This window comes from Lytechinus variegatus, chromosome 14, assembly GCF_018143015.1.
Source record: "Lytechinus variegatus isolate NC3 chromosome 14, Lvar_3.0, whole genome shotgun sequence".
Taxonomy (NCBI): Eukaryota; Metazoa; Echinodermata; class Echinoidea; order Temnopleuroida; family Toxopneustidae; genus Lytechinus; species Lytechinus variegatus.
Window position 1 is genome coordinate 28,082,590 of NC_054753.1, and position 20,283 is coordinate 28,102,872.

General features: G+C 36.7%; 1 protein-coding gene across 1 annotated transcript; it reads right to left on the bottom strand.

Moving 5' to 3' along the window:
* Positions 1-249: 249 nt before the first annotated feature.
* On the bottom strand, positions 250-17,269 carry LOC121427621 (xyloside xylosyltransferase 1-like). The gene is made up of 2 exons (XM_041624116.1): positions 16,022-17,269; positions 250-1,536 (listed from the first exon to the last, which is right to left on the bottom strand). The coding sequence occupies exons 1-2, from the start codon at positions 16,535-16,537 to the stop codon at positions 862-864; spliced, it is 1,191 nt and encodes a 396-aa protein (XP_041480050.1). The 5' UTR covers positions 16,538-17,269; the 3' UTR covers positions 250-861.
* Positions 17,270-20,283: the final 3,014 nt, after the last annotated feature.

Below are 20,283 nucleotides of genomic sequence, written 5' to 3' on the forward strand. Positions count from 1 at the left end.
AGTTTAAAGATTAATTTGATTGCAGACTTGAATAACGAAGCCGTGGTGATAGTAAGCATGGTTAAGAGGGACGTGCCCATTCTTGACATCAATTTTCTTCTTCGTCATCTTGTTTCATCACCATCATCGACATTACGATGAATATCATTGTTATTACGATACACATCATCATCCTCATCTTCACCAGACCACCATCATCATCCTCATCTTCACCAGACCACCACCATCATCAGCATCATCATCACCATCACCACCGTCATCATCATCATCATCATCATCATCAATCATCACCACCATCACCATCATCCTCACGCACAACCACCACCGATGCCGCCACCATAATCATCATCGTCGCCGTTTACATCGTCATCATTGTGATCATTTTAATCATCAGCGTCGTAATCATCATCATGGAAATGGCATCATATTATTTAGTGTCCTTCTCGTGTCCCTGAGCAATAGCTTCGATATAATACCGCGCACCCGTTTACTCTTGGATGGAAGAAGGCAAATGTTCAGTATGCAATGCATGCGTCCCAAAATAGGCGATGGGCAGAGGTTCGAACCCTAAACCTTCGCATTGAGCGGAGCGTGGTAAACACTAGGCCCATTTGCACCGAGCTCAAGTTGATCTGTGCTCAATTCACAGAAAAATCTGTCCCTACTTTCAAAGACACTCCCAATTTTCTTCCATTCGACAAAGTTTCTAGCGAATTAAGAAAGGAAAGCGGAAAGCACACTGAAAGATGGAAGAGCATGTACAGAAAAAAAGCCTTATATGCTTTCCATTGACAAGTGAAGGCTTATTTTCAAAAGCGTCGATAGCTTTTTATCGACTTTCAAAAAGAGCTATTTGGTTGTTCAAACGGGCAGCGTAGAATTGCAGCTGGCATGGTATATATGGATCTTACCATCGCATCTAAAATAAGAATCAAACACGGGGGCGTATTGATCGTAAAGTTTTCGACAAAGGTGTCTATTCCACGAACAGGGCAGAACGTAAAATAAGTTTTCTCTTTCATTCCCGATCAGGGAATAAAAGTCTTGATCGCCTAAGTTTCCCTTGAATAAATATTTCTTGGAGATAAACTCCGCAACCAATGGATTGAGATAGCGATTATAGATTTGGCTGCTCCTCATACGATCAAGATCTAGAAGCACAACACCACTGTTGAAACCTGGTAGTCCATTAGGGGCCGGCGAACCGACGCGCGTGTTGGGATAACGCGCACGATACGCGCTGAACGCATCGCGATATGTCGGCTGTTGATCATGCGCGATGCCCATGACGTTACTATCTCCGAACTTGTCGAAATGAGCGAAAAGTCCGCTGATGTCGGAGAGGAACTTGAGATCGGTGTCGATCATGATGATTTGGTGGACGAAGTCGGGGAGGATACCTCGATGAATAGCCACTGACAGGAAGAAAATGGATTGGTTGTAGTAGCCCTGGGTGTTGCCACTGACGATTTGTTGGACCACCGACACAGATGGGGCAAGCTTCTTTGCAACCGTCTCCTGGTCCAAAAACGTATACTGCATTGAATAAAAAAAGGGAAAATGAAAAGAAATATTAATATCATGATCATCGCAATTTTGAAAACAGTCTGAAGAAACTGAAGAATAATTCATGTGTTGTTAGTGGATTTTTATCAAATTCTACATGTCAATTCCTCGAGAAAAGGATAACCAAGCCGCGATCATTATCATTAAAACAGCCCTTTCCTGCATTTCGCAACCTTCGTGTATTTGCAAGACGAATTTTACAAAGTACGGGCTTAATGTTTTCTCACTATTCATATTTTTACTGGGTATACTTTCCAAATGGTCGAAATTATCTTCCTTAAATAATGTGTGATATTGTCATGAGAGTTCTGATTTCCGTGGCTACAGCTCCACGACCCGACTCGATGTAAGCTGCAAGTTTAAGAAGATAAAAGCCTCCAATCATTTTCGATTTGCATTCTTTAAAAAGAGCACTGCCATATCTGCATAATCATTGTCATGGGATCAATGGCTGATATCTGAATTCTATAGCGAGTTTTTATTCGGAGTATCAACCCCTTAAACTAACAAATATAAAAATATGAATTATTTCGATCTGGATTTGAAATGCTACGTAGTTGACCTACAATCCTTGTCAAGGTCGTCGATATAGGAGGGCAGGCAAGGTTGGGACCGTCCCCAATGACTTTTTTCTTTGAAGGAAATGCAAAGAGAGAGAGAGGAATATGGGGGGGGGGGGGGTGGAATTAGAGAAAAGTGAAAGGAATGCATGGATATGGAAATGTATAAAAATAGATGCCTTGCATGGTCGTGTATTACTTTACCCCTCCTTTTTAAAGGACAAGTCCACCCCAACAAAAACTTGATTTGAATAAAAAGAGAAAAATTCAACTAGCATAACACTGAAAATTTCATCAAAATCGGATGTAAAATAAGAAAGTTATGGCATTTTAAAGTTTCGCTTATTTTCAACAAAATAGTTATATGAACGAGCCAGTTACATCCAAATGAAAGAGTTGATGACATCACTCACTCCCTATTTCTTTTGTATTTTATTATATGAAATATGAAATATTTTGATTTTCTCGTCATTGTCATGTAAAATGAAGTTTCATTCCTCCCTAAACACGTGGAATTCCATTATTTTAATATTTTGTGCTTCAGGCAAGGAGGTCCTAATTGTCAAATTCGTAAAAATTGAAATATTGTATAATTCAAACAATAAAAAACAAAAGAAATAGTGAGTGAGTGACATCATCGACTCTCTCATTTGGATGTAACTGGCTCGTTCGTATAACTATTTTGTTGAGAATAAGCGAAACTTTGAAATGTCATAACTTTCTTATTTTACATCCGATTTTGATGAAATTTTCAGCATTGTGCTTGTCTGATTTTTCTCTATTGATTCAAATCAACATTTTTCTGAGGTGGACTTGAACTTTAATTGAGGATAATATTACGAGGTACATTTATTTTTATTTATATTATCATGATTCCGACATGGCACCTAGAAAAAAGGGATCCTCATTCGAATTCATGAACCAACTTGTTTATCACATTTTGCTATATGGTTGATGTCAAGATACTCTTTCTTTGATAAATTTTTATAATATCGAAATCATCAAAGCATGGTCTAATTTATCAAGGAATGGTAAGCCAACAATAATAATTGTAGAATGATAATAAAAAAAAAAACAGATGGATTTTAGTTGTTGTGGCCTTTCAATAATTAAGTGATTTGATAAAGAAACAGGAAAAAACTGAAGAACACGATTTATTAAAAAGGAAGATTAGACACTTTATTTGCTGAGCCGAGTGAGGGTAAGCAACTAATACATTTACAATTAAACCAACATCTACGAATCGTTCAATCATCAAGACCTTCCAAACGAAAAATTAGACCGGATTATAGGCCTATGTAATTTTGAAAAAAAGTAATCCTGGATGAAGATGGAAACAGAATTCTTTGAAATTCAAAAGAGCTTTAACGGTAACCTGAATTTAATCTGTCTATTCTGGAATTAATCACAAATCTATATCGTATAGACCAACAAGGTCAGTTTAAAAATCGGCAGTGTTCATCATCCAATTCGGTGAAGAAAAAAAGATCGAAAAATGATTAAGAATGAACCCATGTTTCCATGTCATCTACATGCCAGGGAGGCAAGGACAAGGGGGGGGGGACCTGGTAATAATTATAAATTAAGAGACATGAATCGCGTCTGACAAATAAAATAACAACAGTAGTGTGTGGGAGTTCTAATCCTTTTCTAGTATTTCCGGGCCCGTTCCCCAAACAGAAGCTGCATACTGAAATCCCACTTCAATAAGGCTACCCATCGAAAATATTTACCCAGAAGAAACAGGTCCTATTCATTAAAGATGCCAAAAAGCATGGAGATTAGTACTTGTAATACTGCCCTAACAATCAATCGGCCTCTATACGGTTTTCTCGCCAGGTATACATAGAGACAATATCAATCTTATCTACTCCTTCCAAAGATGTCATTAGCCATTTTGTCCGATGTCCGAGGGTTCTTCACAAAAAGCCAACACTTGAATAAAAAGAATAAGAATTTAAAGAAAAAATGTTATTGTACCATTTGGGTTTCATCTATTCTTGATCTGAATTTCAATGAATGCTTAAAATTGCTGGCCTGAGGGTAAATAATACAGATGCAGGCCTATGTACACTTCGTCGCCCTTGAAGGAATCCGAGGCAATGATGTTTGCTTTCTCCTGTGAAGCTTTCGACGTGAAGATAGAAAACATAATTTGGATGCATTCCTGCAAAATAGGTTTTCACCCCCATGAAGGTACAAAGAATGTGTTCCTTATATTTTAAGGCAGATGTAAGATACGATACAACTGATTTTATTTAAACATGGTTGAAAAGCCCGAACAGTTGAGACACTGACTTCCAATTTGGTCCGTGTCAATTGAAATAATGATAGAAAAAGAAGGAGAAGGAGGAGAAGAAGAAGATGATGAAGAAGAAGAAGGAGGAGGAGGAGGAGGAGAAAAAGAAGACGAGAAAAAAGTCCTCCTCACTCTATTTTAAAATTGTTTACTTTTCGGCAAACACCGTGATCTTAACAACATTTAAAGAAAATAACACACTCTAAAAAGTAAAGTGTTAAATCAACAGTTGGAAAGTTGGAGGAGTGACAATCTTTTCTACATGTAGCATGACCAAGTTGAATAATTTAACCCATCATTACAATGGTTGGATTCAGCTTTTATGCAAGGTTGAATATAGAATACAAAAAAGGCTATCACTCCTCTAACCTTTCAGTTGTCGATTTAACATATCAGGTGGGTGTTTCATAAAGCTGTTCGTAAGTTAAGAGCCACTTTAAGAACGACTGGTGATCCTTTCTCGTGGTAAATTGTATATTCATTGCATAGAAATGTATACTAATTAGGCGTTATAAGTATACATCTCTATGATTCACTGGCGACGGTTTAGCGCAAGAAAGGATCACCAGTCGTTCTTGAATTCGCTCTTTACTTACGAACAGCTTTATGAAACGGTCCTCGTTTTGTGAATACATGAATATAGCTACAAAATAAAACGTCCATAATTCAGATTACCGAAATAACTCAGTCATATGATGATCCATAGTGGATGCACATATTCTGAAACAATCAAGATACTGTAAAACCAAGAATAAACATTTAGCTTTAGTTTGATTAGATTTCCCTTTTCAAGTGCCTTGATTTTATTATTAGCTTAGCTTTCTGTTAAGTGAGATTTTCAGAAGCTGAGGAGAAGCCATTTTACTACTGATTAGCTTTAATGACATTGTCCAGTAACTCCAAATTAATCACTCTCTTTGTCATATCTCTCCTTTGATTTTACCTCCTTGTTCCTATCAACATGTCAAACATCTCCTCTCTCTCTCTCTCTCAGTCACCCCCCCCCCACAAGCACACAAAGGATCAATTATCTCTCTTCATATCTGTCTGCAATGCCATCTCGCTTTTAAGTAGACTATTCATTTCGGTAAGATTCTGACCAGAATGTCAGATTCTTATACTTTAACTTTTTGTCCTTTTTAATTAGTAATTCTGGTAAAGAAATAAGTGTTAATAAGGAGGTAAATTCTTATTCTTGGTTCTTTTGGGGTCTCTGAGCTCTGCAAAACCCAGTGGCGTACCCATATTTTCCAAAGGGGGGGGGATTCGTCCGCCAAAAAAATTGACAAGCAAAAAAAAAGGTCTTCTACGACAAATAAAGGATTTCGTACCAGAAAAAAAAATTGACAAGAAAAAAAAATGTCTACAAGTTCAAAAGAGGGGGCCACTTGAGGCTCCTCAGGGATCAGTTGTGACTCGTCAGGGGGCAGGGGTACGTCCCTTGCTTGAGTTGTGAGGTACATGTACGCTAGTGGCCAAATACCCTACCTACAGTTTTTACCCATGGTCCATAATGACAGTAAACCTAGGGGTACTAGAGCTATCATGTAATTGCTTTATTCAAATTACTTCGATGTTGTTATTCCCATATGTCATAGTTTGGGCATCTTTAGTTGTTCGCATCTTTAGTTGTTCATCCTTTCTACCAGTAAGAAAGGGTGAATAAATATATATTATATCGGAGCTTCTTTTACTGTGGCGCTAATTAGTAACACTCGCCTAATATTACGCAATCAAAATAATGCTATACCTTGCCACTACAACATTACAAATATATACCGCCATAATAATAGAGTGCTTTTATCATTCAAATGTTGGAATGAATTCAGAACTTTGTTTTCGTCCAGCTTAACTTTGCGTTGTCTATATTAACCCTTTGAAATGATGGAACGTAGATTTATGCGTTTCATTGCTATATTTCTGTTCATTAATTTCCTATACAAGTAAATGAGGAGACAAAACGAGCTGGCTTCACAAGCATTATTTCTTATAAGCATGCAGACCTAATGAATTTACATTGGTTAAAGGGGAATCCAACCCAAATAAAAACTTGTTTTTATAAGGAAAAGAAAAATCAGACAAGTTGATAGGTGAAAGTTTGAACAATATTGGACAACCAAAAAGAAAGATATGAATTTTTAAAAGTTGTAAATATTGGTAATCAGTATACCCATTGAGATTTCAAATTGGCCGCATATGGGATGTCATAGTGATGTAAGGCAAGGACTACTCTTCCATGTACTCCAATACATATTATGGCTAAAATGTCATTTTTCCCAAAAGTTTTATTTCAAACTATATTTTTCTTTCAAGAGGACATAAAACAATATACTACATGGGTTATATTTAGATTACTGCCCCAGGGGAATGGGTACTTAGGAGAAAACCACAAATCCCTGATAATAAAGTACATGGCCTATGGGAAAGTTGTCCTTGCCCTTGTCATAATTTACTTACCCAGTTGCCAATTTGAAATCTACGTAGTATTAGTGATCTCAATTTTAAAGAAGCTATAACTTTCTTATTGCTTGTCCAATTTCTTTAAAACTTTCACCATTCTGTTTAATATATTTTTCTCCTTCCCAACACAACATTTTATGGCCAAGGCTGGATTCCCCTTTAATTTGCCAAAGTGTTATTTCATTAATTGTCGACATTTTATTACCGATTTTCAGTCGGAAAGAAATAAATGATAAGGAAACACAGGCTGGGGTGATTATAGCAATACCCAAATGAATAATAAAAACAAACAAAAATAATTTCTCTCTTTCCATATATTAAGTAATAAAATTTGGAATCTCGGTAAAAATAATCCTATTTAGTGACTTTAATAATAATAATAATAATAGGCATTTATATAGCGCCATCTATCTAGAAATATTCTATTCCGAGGCGCGTTGTTATTATTATTACCCCGGCTTTAGCTCGAGCTGCCTCTCAGCGCTCATGCATTCAAGGAATTAATCCTGCCGGGTACCCATTCACCTCACCTGGGTCGAGTGCAGCACAATGTGGATAAATTTCTTGCTGAAGGAAATTACGCCATGGCTGGGATTCGAACCCACGACCCTCTGTTTCAAAGTCAGAAGACTTATCCACTGGGCCACAACGCTCCACCTTTGGGATTCATGTTGCGCAAGATGAAATAGACTCTTCCTCAAATCTTACATCTCTCTTCAAATTCACATTCAAATTCGATATGATTCCAACAGAAAATAAAGTTTAATACAAATTAATTTCATTGATAAAGCAATTCACATGTGATAGCACAGAAAGTTTTTGTAGACAATTTATAATACAAAGCTTTGAAATTAAGAGTATCTTTAATCAAATCATAAACCTAAGGAGCAAAATATGTGGGTATATTCTTTTAGCCTTCGCTGAAATCATAATTTCCTGTGTCATTGTTACGTAATCAGCGGCGTATATTAAAGGCATTTTTATACCTTCTGTTTCATCGTCTAACCAGCAATACTTCTTGAGTAAATTGAGCCGATGGATACTTAATTGAAAAGACTGGTATTTGTCATGCTTTAGGATGCGTCGTAAAAGTCGTGAAAGTTTAAGAGTGTTACATAATATTTATCCATTCCAAACGTAATAAATTTTGATTGGTGAAGGTGCGATAGTGAGGAATCGATTATTCTAGACTTTCCGATAGATTGTCGAGCTATGCATTTCCAACATAACAATAGGCGGTATATAGGCCTATAAATGGTCCCCTGATTTTTGCCCGACATGGAAATATCCTGTGGAAAATATGCAATTATATACGCATCCGACTTGATTCAAACAAAGTTGGAGGTAGGATATAAGCAAGTTTTCGCAACGTGGACAGACTCTTCAACATAGGCCTGTCATAATCACAAAGAGCAGCTGAGAGGTCTTTGTCGAAAATTGGTGAACCAGGTGGGCGTTTCATAAAGCTGTTCGTAAGTTAAGAGCGACTCTAAGAATGACTGGTGATCCTTTCTTGTGGAAAATTGTATATTCATTGGCGATTAAGCGCGTAAGAAAAGATCACCAGTCGTTCTTAAAGTCGCTCTTAACTTACGAACAGCTTTATGAGACGGCCCCCTGGGCAGAAGATCGTCGTATTTAAATTTCGGAGCGGACAAAAAACTGCTAATATGTCGTTTTTTCAGAGTCTCGTAGGACACTGCTGTTTTGATCCACCGATTTTTTGACCAAGACTGCTTTGCCATGAAGGGGTTTTGACAATACATTCTCTACGTTCCGAAAAACGTCTGCGTATATAGTGGTTGCAAAATCAAGTTGCGTTTAATTTTTTTAGTACGCTTATGCAACATGCCACTGCATGGGCCCTGTGGCACGAAGCTTATAGGTTAGCGATTACACACGAATTAACTGGCCTATCAGGATCATCGCTGCATGCGCATTTGCTCAATAGACTGAATACGAACCAATCAGAATCGTTCTTTCACATTAGCGATTAGTTGCTAATATTTGTGTTACTGGCCCCTGCACTGTAAAAACTGTGGTGTTTAAACTGACACCAATTGGTCTTAATAGAGGACCACACCATGAGGTGTTAAAATTACACCCTAAAGATTGAACATAACATCAAAGAGTGTAAATGTAACAACCAAAGGTGTTGTAATAACACCTATAGGTGTAAAACTAACAAAACCAATTTAACACCGGTGTAAAATAACTGGTGTGGTCCTCTTGTACACCGGTTAACACCGCAGTTTTTGCTGTGTGGTCACCTTGTCAGTAGGAAAGGATATCCATAAACATCATCAAACTTTATCTATACCCAGTAGTAGCTCGACAATATTGCCTTTCCTTGAATCAATAAATTAATACTTGGTTATGACACCCTCATTAGTTCAACCGAAGGACACAATAGCTTTCAATGGCCCGTATTCTGAAATCAGGTTTAACTTAGACCATGGTCTAACTCTGTGCTAAAATTATGGGAAGCCAAAAGTGTCAAAATTTTTATTAAGTTGTATGTTTCTTATGTTTACTGTGCTCTTTTCTGATTCATCGATGGTGAAGACAATCATCTATTTATACTTCCTAGACAATTATGAATGATTTGAGAGCAAAATGAGCTGATAGATGATATCTCTCTACTGTTAGTGATTTATGTAACAATTGGCTGTCCATACTTAAACCACAACTTTAAACCTGAGTCTAAGTTAAACCCGACTTCAGAATACGGGCCAATGTGTCCATGTGTGAATCACACTGTGCTTGAAAAGTTAAGGCGCTGTCACATTTTCCCTACGGCGGCCGTACGGCGAGTCGAAAGAAACCGTTTTAACGTTTCTTTTGTGTGTGAGGGTGCGTTTGTGTGTATGTATAGGCCTACCAACCACGTATAGGTGATTTAATCAAAATTGAATTAAAACGGCCGTTTTCTAATCGCCGTACGACCGCCGTATATATAGGAAAATGTGACTGCATAAACGACAAAATTAGACTACATTGATAAAAGAGCAAAAGGGCGGTGCTCTGATAATTAAACTTGAGTTTGTCCATATAGTGTAAAGGGCAATTCCACAGGTTGGTGTACATGAGCTTAAAAATTCAAATTCAATATTTTCTCGAATTTTTTAATACTTTAAGTCCTTCATACATGATAGTTTCAGGAACAAGAAATAAAAAGTTTATTTTCATATGTATACTTTGGAAAAAATGGTCAAAAGTTGTGTCTTCCATTGTGTACCAAAATACAAGAAAAATAGTGAAAAATGAAATATGCCTTTTTACCATTTTGTTATTGCAACAACATACCACTTTATATATTTCTGAAGTTTAGAAGAGTCAAATTACTTAAAATACACAACCGCTTTTCAAGTAAATTTGTAGTTCTCATTCAAAAATGAATATTGCAACCTGCTCAGGTGATGTAACGTGAGTAACCGAAAAAACTGACTTTGTTTTCTGAAAGAAAAATTCTTCACAGTTAATTGGTGGGATTTTAAATTATCTTCCTTCAAACAATCTTTGACACAGTGATGACTATCAAAATCATTAAAAAGTACAATTTTTTTATAAAAATGATGAAGAAAAATTGTAACGTGAATAACTTTGTAACGGGAGTAACCATCATGTAATGTGAGTAACCAGTAAAAATTATTCAGTTCGGTAACATTTTCTGTGGGATGTCAAGTTTTAAGTCTCATGGTGAGTTGTGAAGTTATTTTTTATCAATTAAAAGCAAAATGAGGGTACATCTCTTTGATGCGACTCTTGTTCCTCAAAATATCAGTGGTCATACAATCACACAAAAAATTGAATATTAGTAGAAGTATATTCACAATGCGAGAGTGCATTAGTAAGACTTGGTTTTGATTAACCAAACTTTAAAGTGTGTTCGAAGAACACATTGAATGCCCTTACCTGTCACCCTATCTAGGCCGGGGTATTTTGGGAGTTGATATGGCCCGGGGGGGGGGGAGGGAGGGGGGGGGGGCTCCCAGGCCCCCCTTGAGATCTCGGCCATTGGCCGCACGATCACGCCGAAAATTTGCGTGCAGGTTGTCTTGCACATAATCTACAATAATATACAGTAATTTATTTCATGCAAATTGGTATTAAGCGATTATGCTAATTTATGCATAATTAGTAAACGAAATCATACTTTCCCCTCCTACTCCCTAATAAAGCTCCAATTGTTCCAATTTTTGGTATAAAATCTCTTTTTGATGTTCCAAGCAATGAATTTTACACACATTATTGAATTTTTAATGACATGTGTGTTGTTAACCATACATGGACAAAATGTAACGTGAGTAACCATATTATCTGCACCCCAAGTAAAAACCATGTGTTCTTTATCTTTTTAATTCTATACAAAGTTTGTCTCCCCAATATACTTCTTTGAAATTGGTATAATCAACTTTCATAAAAGCCTTGTATGATGAGACTTTTCACTTATGTCGACTTTTAATTTTATGCATGTCCAAATCATGGAACGTGAGTAACCGACACATTCCAAAGATTTGCCAGGAGCATAATAGAATTTCCCAAGTTTTGTTTTTATACAAAGGATAGTCAGACTGTGTACTTAGTTGTGATAAGGAATTGTTTAGTTCCTATCAATAATAATGGAGTTACAGCTCTAAGTGTGAGTCAAGGTGTCTCCAAATGTAACGTGAGTAACCGTGGAAGAATTTTGAACCATATTATGGAATGCTGTGCTTCATAAAATATTTCTTTTAATATTCGTGGAAATGATAATGCATCCATTATTATCAATTCATTGAAATTCATATTTTTGTATTTTCATATCCTCTAACGTATATCGCATCTCATTAAATGTTTTAACAACTTTTTTCATCGGGGTAAGAATAACTGAATTGGCATTCTACACAGCAAAAACTGTGGTGTTAACCAGTTTACAAAGAGGACCACACCAGTTATTTTACACCGGTGTTAAATTGGTGATGTTATTTTGACACCTATCATGCCTATAGGTGTTATTACAACACCTATGGTTATTATACATTTACACTCTTTGTTATGTTCAATCTCTAGGGTGTTATTTTAACACCTAAGGATGTGGTCCTCTATTAACACCATAGTTTTTACAGTGTACAAAAGTGTGGTCTTAGTTAACCAAGGTTTAACTAAACAATGACTATGGGTTTTAGAATATCAGATCAACTGCCGTCAAAGTGAATCCGTGACAATATTACTATACATCCCAAACTGAATGAATTTTAATCATTTTAATCATTATCTTTAACGATTGGTCTGCGACCCGATTTTGGAAAAGAACCTAGTAGATTTTGATTTTATATACCCAAACATGGAATATCTTACTGTTTATTGTTCTAAATCATAATACGAATATTTATGTTTAAATCTGTGACTATGCTATATCATCCTTCTTAGAATAAAAGCAAATTTAATATCTAGTCTTAATGACGTCATAGCAGTCGTACAATTGGCTACGATTTGAAACTAATTTGACCTTTAATCCAAAACAAAGGCTTGTAATCTTTCAAAATGGTTACATTAGTATTCTTTCAATTAATTTTAACTAGATATTACATTTGCTTTTATTCCAAGGAGGATCATAGCATAGTCACAGATTTGAACATAGGTATTCGTAAGATGAATTTGAACAAGTCTCAATATCATCGATTATATGTATATCGATTCTGCTGTATTAATGTATTATATGAATCAATGAGTTTTAACCTGGGGTTGTCACTTTTTCAAGCAATCTGCTTATGATGACAATCCTCCTGCAAATTGTAAATGTTAACTAATTCGGTATGAGATCAGTTTTGTTTGTAATGATAATTTTAGTACACTTAGTTATGATTCATGCCAAAAAAAGTTCTCAATATACTATGTTTGTTATGTTATGGAAATGTATTATATACGAATGATGTAATTGCAGAAGTAAACAATCAAATCAAATCAAATATTAGCATCAAATTCTACAACATTTTATTCTGAAATCGGGTCGCAGACCACTCGTAAGGTGTGCGGTCGCCTGCATGGTTGGTTTACAATGTCACGACATACATGTAAAGTATAAACTCATTGTTGTAGACTGAACCGTGATTCGATGAGTGTTGACATAGTATTGATCAGTTATTCGGTTGAATGCATATTTAGTGCTCCCTTCGGTAAGTTTTAACCAAAGAACTTTAACCGATATATTCATATGACGGATGTAACATTATTGCCTGTATACTAGCCAGGGAATCGACAGTGATTTCTTTATTTGGTTATTTGTAACGTATGCAGAGCCCCTGATGTGTCATGACATGTTTTTATTATCATTATTTTCCAAACTTGTTCCCACGACTAACAACTCATCCCCCAGCTTTAATCCGTTCCCACAAGCTATTTGAACACGTTCCAATGTCTTATAACTCGCCTTAACCGAAGTAAAGGAATTATGTAAAATAATAATAATGAAAAAAATGAAAATGACTATAAAAAAGCCTGAAAACCGTATAGCAGGGGCTTTGTAATGACCTAATGACCATGCGAAGATTATTTTTTTCACGGGTGGGGGGGGGGCAATTACTGATAACAATTTTCAGCAACAACAACAGAAGAAAACTCGAAGGCGAGAGAGCGAAACAACTGAGTTTATCATAGGGATTTCATATTTACAAATAGTAAATATTTTGTCTGTTTCAAGATTTTGAATTGAATTTATTACCAAATCTTATATTTACATGAAAAATTGCACCACGTGTTCATTTTATCTTTAGTTGACCAATTGTCATGATATTTAACATTTAGTTTCAACAAGGTATGCCAGAAAAGGTTGTATATTTATCTTTTTATTAAACATAGTTTAAAAAATCCTCTTTTGGTGTATATACTTAAACACAAATGTTCAGCAGCGATGACGTCCATTAATGATTAATTTCATATCTTTCAATTTATACAGAATATTAATTTCTTGTTTGTTTCAAGCAAGGTTTAAGATGAAAAAGTCGAAATTTAATCTCTTTATAAAACAGACATAAGTCAAGAATACCCGCAATATTCATCTTTATCACCGGTTGAAAAAAGACGGGTAGAGGATTTCATAACAACCGACAACATCAACTTGAAATTAACGCCCGTTTGAATATCTGAATAGTCTTATAACTTACACTTGGCATATGTGGCTTCTAACTCACGTAAACTCAATTGGGAGACTTGTTATATGGCATTCCTCATTTCAGATCAGCCCCCGCCCCCTAAACGTCTCATAACGAACTATACTGAATACCCCCCCCCCCCCGTTAAGTGTAAAAAATCAATCCATGCTCCCCTCTCACAGTAAAACGCCGTTTAAAACTTGTATTTAACTCTCTTTACTATATGAACTTTAAAGTAGTTGTTTACAGTGTAGGAAACAATAAAAATATATGAAACAATCCAAACATAAATTGTGAAAGAAAATAGTCATTTTAAAGCCTGATTTAACAAGAATGTGTGATATTGATATTAATTTTAATTATTGGATTAGGACGAACTTCATATGGCTATTCCTACTTTTTTTCAAAATCGTTTGGTGTTTGTTTTTGAGAGCTTTCTTTTATTTTGAAATCAATTGATTCATTTTTTAGATTTTACTAGTAATTGATATTTTTTGTTCGTTAGTTTTTTTCAATTCTTTTGGGTGCCATATTTTATATGGATAAGTATATATGTGAATATGTGATTATTCTATTTATTATGTAAATATTACTGATTCAATGATGTCAATTATAACAAAGTGTATGTTATGCGGACAGGGCCACTGTGGAAAGCAGTTCTGAAACTGACAATGCTACCCTGTATAAATAAAACTACAAACAAACAACAGTTTAAAACAAAATATTGAACAATGAAACAGGACTGTTTAGACTTTTGAAAATTTATACATTACAGTAAACACTATTGTAAAAAAAAATCACTGATCTGTGTATTATATTATTGATATTTTAAACAATGCTAATTCCTCTCTATCTCACTCTCCACTGCTTCATCGTTGAATTATTCTTTTATTAACCCTTTGTGATCCGTTCTCCGTAACACAGAGGTTTGCGATGAATCGCAAATATGAAAGAATACTTCTGATTGGTTCCTTGTCAGTATTTGAGACAGATGTGCGTGTAACATTGACCGTGGTTGGTCAATTCATTTAGCGATTATTCGCTAATCTTTGTGTTACGGAGCCCATGTTGCAATTTTGCACATTCGTACAATTAAATTCAACAATCGTAATAATTAGTTTTCTCCCCTAACTTCACATTAGAGAAGCTAATAAATGGCAAAATTGGACAATATCTACGTATTTAAAACAGTAATCAGTATCAATTGTTCAAAATGGTAATCTTGATTCCAAGAAAATAACATGGAAACAATGGTCATCATTATTCTCCCCAAAGTTAATTTAGTGTGTCAAGAGTTAATAAGCATGAACTAATAAAATAGTATCATCATTTTCATTCCAGTTGAGCTTTTTGGAGCTGCGAGAAGAATTATCGCATCAAGTATCAAGCACCATGTTTCTATTTAGCATGTACATGTATATGGTGCTCAACAAACTTATTGATGATCACGTTCGCACCCAGCATGGCCGGTCAAATTTGAGGAAATCATAGTAAATGTCCGAATCACTGGCGATGTTCTATAATTCCAATTCGGTGACACGACATTTGTTCCTGTTTTAATATCTCAGAAGACATAGGGTTAGAGTTATGATTATAATAGCGTTTTTATTCAGAATAATACAAAGGATGTAAATAGGGTTTATTTAGTTATGGAGGTTAGGTTACAAGTTTTGCTTAACGTACAGAATATCCATCGGAGCAATTGCAGCCGGAGCGTGTGTGTGTGTATTTGAGTTTTGTCAGACGTGTATCAATCAGATATGATTATTTACGTCTGAGACCGACCTTTAACGTCACCATCCGAAAGACGTGACCAGGGCTCGAACCTCTGCATCAATTTGTAACTTCCCCAAAGCTTGGATTACAGGCGCACGCCACAACGCCCAGCCGGAGCAAATGTCATGGAACATTAAAAAAAGGATGGATAATGATGAATAATTGAGTTGATTGGGGATATATTTGTGATCGTCACCTAATTTGTGGTTAAAAGTATGACGACTTACCTCTATCTCTACTTTCGACATGAAGTTCCTCCTGAATAGCCTCATCTTTTCTTCCAGGTACAGCCTACTAGGTTCGTCAACCACGAAGAAGAAATACAAGGGGATCGATGACTTCTCCAGGAGACTTTGCATACAGACCTCGAACCGTTTCTTGTGGTAGGGCATGGTGTGGACGCTTGTGAGAGGAATCAGCACGTAGCGGAATCGTCCAGGGTCGTCACTGGGCGGCGACGAGATGGACCTCCGGAGGATGGGGTTGCCGTTGTCGAATACGTTGGTCGGCAGGGAGAGGTAGTCGGCGAAGCGGCTGACGCGATGCTGGATGGTTGCCGTGTGTTTTGCATTGAGCATCGGCCCTACGATGGCGGTCAGGTACCCGATCCAGAAGCAAGACAAGATGACAAGGGCAGGTCGGAAGAGAGACCACCCGATCAAGGAAATCTGCTGCATTGGGGTCAGTGACTTTGGTCGCACGAGAGGAAGGGGATCGGATGTTCTTCTCGTGAAGCAAAGCATCTCAGATGAAAGTGAATGTTCGACAGTCTAGATGCAATTGCGATGGGACTGCCTCCTTACGGTGTTCCCCAGGGAATACTATTCAGTACGATTATTGTTTGCCTGATGGTAAATTCAGATTAGAATACTGATGTTGTAGGACCTATGTCTACTACCTCCGATGTGGGAACATGTAAAGTCATCCCTCGACGAATGAAATAAATTGGGTCTCAGAAACGAATATATTCTATAGTTGTCGATTGACAGCGGTTATAGAACGAAAATAGACGCGATGAGTATGTGAGAATCCCTGATTGCTCTTTGATAAGGAATTAATTCCACATAATTAAAGTCAGTCATGAGGACAGCGTCTCCTGTACGTACTTCTGTCAGTAGTACCTGGGAGGAAAAATGCTCGAGTGGTCAATACTAAAGACGACTGGTCAAGATGGTCATTCATTGTAAGGAGTAGATCATCTCGGCAGCGCGCGCACTCTCTTTCGATATAATAAGCCGTTTATGGAACCAAGATAAGGCCTCGCAGGTGATCAGTGCGTGCATGACTCGTTGACGACAATGATTGTTTGCCCCAGATACAGGTGACTCGATTTGCCTCTGTGTGTACGAGACCCGACACACTTTATGAGGTGACAGCGTCCAGTCTTAGCGGTAATTAGCGATTTGCTCGTGGTCGACGTGACGTCAGATCTTCATAAGTCAGCAAATACGACTCACATTCACCATTCGGGTCGTTCGCTCGTAGGGTGACGAAACAAAAAGGAAAAGTAGGCTCATCTATTTAATCAAGTCCTTATTGTTATCGATCTGTTTTAGCCATTGACCCTAAAGCCACCAGTCCCTTTGAACAATAGCCAGAGCAAATTCTTTCGAAATGGGCAGGTTAATAGGCGGTTCTATTGATCGTTTTATTCATGTCCTCTGATTACATTGCCTGTATAGAGGAGGTATTACACAATATTCTTTGTCATTCTGAACCTCCGAAATAAGCTGTAAAGTTTATTTATTGTAAATGAATTCGATCAGCATACGTGGCCGCAAACTAAGAAAGTTAATTATAATACTAATCTGTCGTGTCGATTTGAATTATTACAGATTCAGCCCCAGTATTCAGCTACGTCCTTGATATTTAGATGTACCCGAGATGTACTACAAAGGCACTCTTTTTGGGGGTAAAATTTTCTACAAAAGTTACATAATGAGTCTACTTCATGATAGTATGATCATGGATCATCTACGGGATGAGTATAGGATGTTTAAAACAATTTTTCTGTCCCCCCACATTGATTAAGCAGAAGCCTTAAAAAAGGTTTTAAAGGGAAAGTTCACCCTGAAGAAAACTTTGTTGTGAAAATAGCAGAAAAAAATAGTAAAAAATATTGGTGAAGGTTTGAGGAATATCCGTTATAGAGTATATAAAAAAGTTATTAGAGTTCAAAGTTTTGGATTTGTGACGTCATAAAAGAGCAGCTGCCCAATGTGTTCTGTAACATAAAAAGCATGAATTTCAAATTTTGTATGGTTCCTGATGACTTAATTTTGTTTTCTATTCATTATCGGGTGTGAAATGATTTGTCTATTGATATACAAAAGGTACAGTGAAAACCATTTTCAATTTTCTGAGAAAATGACATTTCACTGATTTTTTTTTACCATTCGCTATGTAGGAATGCTGCGTGCATATGACGTCACAAATCAAATAATTGAAATTCTAATAACTTTTTAATTATTTAATGAATTTTTCTCAAACCTTCGATAATATTTTTTATTATTTTTTCTGCTATTTTTATGATAAACTTTTGTCAGGGTGAACTGTCGTCAACATTCAGCCTCACCATTGTCTCAATCCCAATCGTCACCACCGATACACTGCAAAAATTCCGGTGTTTATTTAACACCAGCCCGGAATCTATACACCAGAGAAGTATTGTATTGAAACAACAGCAGTTTGGAATCAAACCGATGCTGTTTTAATACTAATTGGTGCTGTATATAAACACCTATCTGGTGTTACACCAAAACGAAACTGGTGTTGTTTAACACTCTCTGTTCTGGACATATATAGATTCCGGGCCGGTGTTAAATCAACACCAGAGTTTTTGCAGTGTATACGCCAACACAGTGATATAGTGAGCAAAAGCAAAAAAAGGGGGGCAAAAAAGGGTCCCATGGGCAATTTTTTTTAATCGCGAGTGAGAGAGAATTTCGACCTTATACATGTTATAAGAATGAAAATATATAAATTCTGTGATTAGATTTTGACGTAACATTCTGCATCATACCCGTCACCAAAGCCGCCGCCACCACCACCACTGCCATCATCGTCATCACCATCGTCGTCACCATTATTATCATCGTCATCATCATCACCATCATCATCAACATCATCACCGTCACCACCATCATAATCAACATCTTCTCTTCCTCCTACTCATCATCATCATCTTTATGATTTCCACCACCGCGCACCTCACTCTTGCCATACATTCATTGTAGTGGTGGAGAATATACAATTTAACTATGAAATCAAGATATATCTTCACTACTCTGCAAGCACAGACTCATACTTGACACCGGTAACAGGTCTACAGTAAAGAATATACACCCAAAGTTCTGTCTGTGACAAGCCAGATACAGAGAAATGGAAAGAGACAGAGAACAGGAAAGTGAAAGAGCAAGAGAAAGGGGAGAAAGAAAGAAAGAAAGAAAGAGAGGGTGAGAGAGAGAGGGAGAGAGAGAGAGAGAGAGGGGCCGGGGAGAAAGAGGGAGGGGGAATAGGAGGAGAGAGAGTTGTCATAGCGACATGATGAAATCTAAGAAGCAAACGCAGTGTCATTCAACGTTTTCGTCAACAGAACAACATCGATTAAAAAAAAATGTAACCTTACCGACATGTAATATAATGCTGTGAAAGATGTAATGGACTTCCGGCCATACAATTTCATTTACACATTGCGAAATTAAATATAGGTCTGAAGAGATACCATGCCAATATCAACTATGAGATTGCAAGGCAAACTTCTTTGTTTTAAGAAATCGACGATAATATATATTTTTTTCATTTTATAATGATATAGAGCCTCGCAGCATGCCCATACTTGAGAGTCTGAGACGAGTAATTGTAATTACGTTGATATTTTTAATAGGAACAAATATTGCAATATTTTACTTCATATGTATGGTCCTTGGTCAAACAGCCACGTTACTATGGACGCATTCACGTTGCTATGACGATATGAGCGATACAGATTCACTTTAACTGTGCCATCAATATCCGCCAAGATCAAGAGTGTTCTGCCTTGCCGTTTGAGGGCGCATACCACATCCGTCGCTGTGACAGTATTGGGTTTGTGATACTCGCAGCATGGAGCTAGTACTGGCTCCAAGCTCGCAGTTTGTGAAACACGACACAGACGTTGTTGTCCAGACATACGCTATAGAAATGTAATCTAAGTTGATCATAAAGCCAAACCGATCATAATTATGAAGGACCATTTATGAGTGACGTCCAATCCACAGCACCATGATCAAGTATTTTATGAGCGACTTTGGGGATACAAAGTTGTTCTTCTAACTGTTTCAGATTTGTCGGGAATCAAAATAGACGATTTTCACAAACTTGCTAAAGAGGTAACTCCAAATTTGCAATAATTTTTTAAAACCAAGTCCACACATTGGTATTCATATCATTTTCATTTATTTGGTGTACAATAAAAAAAAACAATGACAGTGCCTTGAAGGGAATCAAA